The sequence below is a fragment of the Spermophilus citellus genome (genome assembly GCF_964194105.1).
Source record: "Spermophilus citellus genome assembly, chromosome: 3".
NCBI lineage: Eukaryota > Metazoa > Chordata > Mammalia > Rodentia > Sciuridae > Spermophilus > Spermophilus citellus.
In genome coordinates this window covers 14,374,038-14,380,214 of record NC_138184.1, presented here as the reverse complement: position 1 = coordinate 14,380,214, position 6,177 = coordinate 14,374,038, and the positions used below count along the sequence as shown (strand labels likewise).

Here is a 6,177-nt window from a genome sequence, read left to right as displayed (position 1 = left end):
CCTGGCTAGAGTACAAGTCCTGCCTCTAGCCAGCCCAGGACTTTTATTGAGACATGACTTCAAGGAGCAGGAACAAAGAATCCAACAGCAATCTGGGTCAGATTCTGGAGATAAAGAGCCTACCTGCAAAAGCACATCTGTAGGCTCAGCTTTGGAGGTCAGAGGACAGAGGGACATGTAAGGCTCAGAGGGACCATGAATGAAAGGGGTCCAGGCTGCCCTAGTGGAGTCCTCGTTCTGTCATGGGAAATGCTACTCCTCTCTGGGCTCAGTTTTACCATCTGGGAAATGGGATGTTGGGTTTTGTTTGTTTTGGGTTTTGAGACAGGGTCTCCCTGAGTTGCCCAGGCTGACCTCCAACTTGCAATCCTCCTGCCTCAGCCTCCTGAGTAACAGCTTGTTCCACTGCATGCACAGCAGGATGTTGGCCTTAAAGAAGGTACGTCCTGTCCAGAAACTGTCCGGAATTCCCCTTTATGGTAGTCTTGGCTCCTCTGAGACCTCCCCTTAGTCAGGCTCCAAATGAGAGTGAGTTTGGAGGGTGGAGCTGTTGAGGGAGAGAGAACGATGATCAAGATTCCCCCAGCAATTGACCAAATGTTGGGGAGATACCAACACTTGCCCTCCTGCTCCCCATGTGCCTTCTAGCCCTTGCTGACCCAGCTTCAGGTCCTGAAGGACTCAGAGCCCTTTGCAACTTGGGGTGTGCTGCCCCCAGATTCTCCCTTCTCTCTGGAGGAATATCCACCTGGTGGTAGGTCCCTCCAGAGAAGAGCCAGGCGGAGGGGAAAGCATCAGAGTTGAGCAGCTAGGTCTGGGGAGACGCAGGAGGGAAGGAGAGAAACCAGAAGTCACTTCCTTCAGCCATACAGTTAAGTAGTGAGGCAGGACAGCTAAGCAATTGAAAGTGAGTCCTGGCACGCAGGAGGTGCTCATTAAGTATTTAGGAACGAAGAACTTCCGCAGTCAGGAGGTCTAAGAACCCGCCACCCACACTGTGACTGTTAGGACAGCAGCATCGGCTTTACTGGCTGCACTTTGGAAATGCAGAATCCCAAGGTCTAACCCAGACCCTCAAATGGATGCAAATTCTTTGTCATTGTCCCCGATGGAAGGAGGAGCTAATTTCCTTTCCCTTGAGTCTGGACTGGGCTGGGGCTGCTGAACCAATAGATAGCAGTGGAGGTGATGACATGTCCCTTATGTTGTGGGGAATTAGAGTAAAACTTGCTAGAGAGTGACTGGCTGAGGGACTGGTTGGAACTCAGTGATCAAGAAGGACTCCCCAAGAGGTGGTCTTTGAGTAGAATCCTGAATGAAACAGAGAAATGGGCCAGGGGTGAGGCAGAGCATCATGGCGGGGGACTCATGGCAGAGCTCACTTCATGGTGACCAGGAAGCAGAGAAAGAGAGGAAAGGGCTGGGTTGCAATGTCCCCTTCAAGGGCACCCCCCACTCCCCATGACCTAACTTCTTTCTGCTGGGCCCCACCTCCTACAGGCTCCACCATCTCCCAACAGGGCCATCAGCTGAGGACCAAGCCTTCAAATATGGCTTTAGGGGACATTTAAGATCTAAACCATGACAGGTAAGTAGATAGATAGACAGACAGATGGATAATAGGTCCTACTCGTTCTGAGTCTAATTCCATTCCTTGAATCCTACTTGAGCATAACTGAGAACCCCAGTCAATTGCAAGCCACCAGAATGAGCCATCTTCAAAGTGCCTCTTTTTTTTTTTTTGGTGGGGGTGGGGAGGTACCAGGGATTGAACTCAAGGGCACTCAACCACTGAGCCACATCCCCAGCCCTATTTTGTATTTTATTTAGAGACAGGGTCTCACTGAGTTGCTTAGCACCTCCCTTTTGCAGACGCTGGCTTTGAATTCGTGATCCTCCTGCCTCAGTCTCCCAAGATGCTGGGCCAAGTGGCTCTTTCAGCCTCAGACCGGTTGCCCCAGCTGATACTCTGGAGAAAGTATCAGTTGAGAAAGTTGAGAAAGCTCTCCCTTCTCACCCTGACCAAATTGTACATTTCAGCATTACCAACAGACTTCTACACTTACAACTTTAAAAAAAAAAAAAATATATATATATATATATATATATATATATATATATATATATATATATCAAAACCAGGTAAGAAAGAAACAGGAGAAATGATTAAAATGCCTACAGCATTCACTGGCACATGTTCAGCACCAAGCAATAAGAACACAGACAACAGCTCTGTGCTTTGGACTTTTGTGGAACATGCATCAGGGACTTGGCTGGCTGTGAACATTCCTTGTTCATTCCTGTGACAAGGAGGAGATGCTCTGGAGAAGGGGGGCAAGTGAGAGACTTGGGGTGAGACAAAGTCAAAGCTGAACTCTGCCACTTGCCAGCTGTGTGACCTTCGTGTAATGGTTAATTTGAATTGTCAATTTGATTGGATTAAGAGATGCTAAGGATTAAGAGGATTATGGGTGGGTTGATGAGGGAATGATTGGCATGTGGAACAGCCAACTGAAATGGAGACCCTCCCTAAACCTGAGAAGCACCGACCAACAGGATGATGGCTTGATGGAATAAAAATTGGAAGAACAAAACAGCAGCAGCAGATGCAAGCTCGGTTCTTCTTGAAGGGGTTCTTGGTCGCTACTGTAATCGTTGGATGTTGGACTCTCACGTCTTCACTCTTCCAAAGGGGACTCTGACTGATTCTCCAGAAGGCTTAGACCTCAGTCTAGGGTAGCACCATTGATTCCTTTTATTCTGGGGCTTCAGCCTCCTGAACTGCGCAGCTACTGGTCCTTCCAGCTCTCCAGCCTGCAGATGGCCATTGTGGAGTATCCAGCTTCTGGTTGCGTAAGTCCCCTTTTTGTAATTACACTTCCTGTTGATTCTGTTCCTCTAGAGAACCCTGATTAATACACTTGGGCAAGTGACTTACCCTATCTGAGCCTCATATTCCTTGTCCATGAAAAGGGAACAAGAATAGCCCAAGGGACCCAGGCACCCACGTGTAACCCAGCTACTTGGGAAGCTGAGGCAGGAGAACTGCAAGGTCCAGACCAACCTCAGCAATTTTGTGATTTCCTAATTTAAAAAATAAATAAATAAAAGGTCTGGGAATGTTGTTCAGTGGTAGAGCACCCCTGGGTTTAATTCCCAGCACCAAAAATAAAGAATAGGCCTGAGGGGGCAGGAGGAGCCCAGGCAACATGTGTGTCTTATTTTGGATTCCCCAGAAGCAGACTCCGACAGAAGGGTTCAAGTGCAAATACTTTATTCAGAGGTGACCTCAAGACAAGAATTCAACTGCAAGTTGTCTCTGTGGGAGGTGATCCCAGGAAACACAAAGTGGGGTGTAAAGAGAAGGAAGCAGTTAAAGGGAGCTTAATATAGGACGTTTCCACTATGGGTGACAGGGCTCAGTCCTGCTGGGGAGCTCCAGGAGGCAGACAGCACCTGAGTGACCTCACCCAAAGCAAGGGAGCTGGGCTCTTTATCCACCCTTATCCATCCACAGTATTCAGTGTCTCCAGAATGTCCTGCCTGCACTGCAAGGGTCAGGACTGGGCACAGGCAGGGCTCTCTCAGAGGCTTCCAGCCATGATAAGAGCCTGGTGTGCACACAGTTGTTCAGTGGGTAGTTCTCTCACCTCTGCTCTCAACACACACCCACATGCACACACACTGGCACACACAAATACACCTAGATACACACATACATGCATTTGCATACACACATACATACATATGGACACACAGTCGTCTAAATGCATACACAGTAACGCGCGCACACAGTGCACATGCAAACGTTGAATTAATAAAGAATTAATTCCTTAGAGCCTGTTGTTTCGGAACTGGCCAGCAGAGGGAGCATTGTTCCCGCTAAAAAGAGGAAGGAGAGTCCGCAGCAGCCAGTAAGGAGACCCAGCCTGGTTGTATTATTAGAATTACATACACACGCAGGTGTAGCAGAGTCCCCGGGACTCAGTGGTTCCACATCTTTCCTCCTCCCTCCCAGTGAAGTTGATTCCCCCTTGCAGCTCTTAGTGGGTGTTCATTACAAGTACAATGATCCTGTAAGATCCACGTGACAAGGGAAAACTGAGTTCAGAGAGAGGTAGTCATGTGTTCATGGCCTCTGCCAAGAAGGGGCAGAGCAGGAAGTATTGGCTCTCAAGACCAAAGTATCTTGCTGGCAAGATGACAGGGTTGCTTCAAAGGAGGCCAAGGGATGTTTGGCAGACAACGCAAGCTTGAAAATCCTCCATCAGAACAGGGTTGTGGGAGCCACAGTAGCAGCAAGGGCCAAATAGCTCCAGCAGGAGCAGGGCAGGGTGCAGGGACCATACACTCCCATTCAATCCCAGAGTACCCCAGACAGGGGGTTCTGGACCACCATCCCAGAACTTGCTACCAGCAGGACACCTCAGGCCACTGCCTCCAGCATCGACACAGCCCAGCCCCTGTTGACACCAGCTTCTAAGCAGAAAGACTGGAGGCCTAAGCAGGGACCAGGACTCTGAGGGATGGGGCAGAAAAGGACTCAGGATCCCCGCTGAGGCCCCAACATAAGGTATTTTTAGGACTTTGAGTGAGTTGCTTCCCTCTGGGGTATCAGTTTTCACCTCTGTTAAGTGAAACAATAAAGTGATCTCATCAATCAGTATGAGGATTAAATGAGAACATAGGAAGAGCACACAGGATCATGCAATCCATTTCAGTCTCACCACTGCTAACTTTGGAGACATGCTTCCCAGGACTCCGTCCTTAATGCCTCCTCCATGCATCTCTCCCTCTCTCTCTCTCTCTCTCTCTCTCTCTCTCTCTCACACACACACACACACACACACACAAATTCCACCCAGCCTTGGTTCTTTAGAGTCTGAGACTTCCAAAACATGCAACTCCCAAACATGAATCTCCCAAGTTCAAGAACCATCTAGCCAACCACCTGTTTGACATCTCCAACTCCTCCCAGCCAAAACTGATATCCTGAGCTCATACTCAGAGAAACAACTTACTCCACTCGCTCCTTCATGTCAGTTGGTGGTAGTTCCCTGTATCCAGGGGCTCAAGTCCAAACCTAGACCACCCCCACACACACTGCTTCTCCCAAACTCTACATTCTATTAACAAAATTAATGAGTGTACAAACTGTCCCCCCAAAAGCTGAGTTTACGTCCTAGGACAAATGACTTCCCAGCCTCCTACCCTTCACACAGCTTCCCTCAGTTGCTTCCCAACTGCCCAGAGCCCCCCCTTCCCATCCTGGGCTCCAGGTGTAAGGGTCTGGCAGGCTAGGGGATTGAGGGTAGGAGGAGGTGTTTGCAAACCTTTCTTTTTATTCTTCAAAAATTAGAACCCTCAGCAAAAGGCCTTTGAGTAAAGAGGTAGGAAGGGGCTTGTAAGCATCTGGGCTTACAATAAACAAAAGAAAACAGCCCGATTTCTGGGATGACTCCTGAACAAACCGCCCAAATGAGATGGGGGGGGGTCTAAGAAAGTGATGTCCAGGTTCAGGGTCTGACCCCAGGTTCCAACTTCCAAGTCCTCAATTTAGAAGCCAGCCTGGGGAGGTGGGTCTTAGGTCCTCAGAAGGCTCAGTGGGCGGGGCCTGGGAACGTTGATCCGCAGGGGCGTGGCCTGAGAAACTCAATCCATCATACTCCGGGGGCTGGGCCTGAGCCCTAGGGGGCGGGGCCGAAGCTGGTCCCTCTAGCAGGAGGGCAGGTACGGGAACTCAAGGGGCGGGACCTGGACCTCAAGGGGCGGGATCAGACCCTCGTGGGTGGAGCCCTGCCTTGAGGGGCATGGCCAGCACCAACTGGTTGGTCAAAGGCGGAGCCTGATCCTCCAGTTACAGAGCCAAGACTTCGAGGGGCGTGGTCTATGACCTCAGGACCTGGGGCGGGGCCTGGGCCTCAGCCCGCGGGACTCAGGCCCGCGGAGGCAGCGGCTCCACGTTGAGCCAGATGCCATTCTCCGTGCGCAAGATGAGCTCCGGCTTCCTCCGCACTTTCCGCGTTCGGTCCACGCTCAGGCGGAAGCGTAGCAGCGTCAACGCCACCGCCACGCGCATCTCTGCCATGGCGAAGCTCTGTCCGATGCAGTTCCTGGAGAAAGGGGGGCATGGGCTCAGGCGCCGCCGCTGTTTGTGCGGGGGTCCCTGGGCCTCAC

At 50.6% G+C, this 6,177-nt stretch overlaps 1 protein-coding gene across 1 annotated transcript in view; it reads right to left on the bottom strand.

The window, feature by feature from the left end:
• Positions 1-5,488: 5,488 nt before the first annotated feature.
• CYP4F22 (cytochrome P450 family 4 subfamily F member 22) overlaps positions 5,489-6,177 on the bottom strand; it is a 30,553-nt gene continuing 29,864 nt past the window's right edge. The window contains exon 15 of the mRNA XM_081286719.1: positions 5,489-6,113. Coding sequence (XP_081142845.1) covers positions 5,936-6,113 — 178 coding nt within the window. The 3' untranslated portion in view covers positions 5,489-5,935. The remainder of the gene's footprint in view (positions 6,114-6,177) is intronic.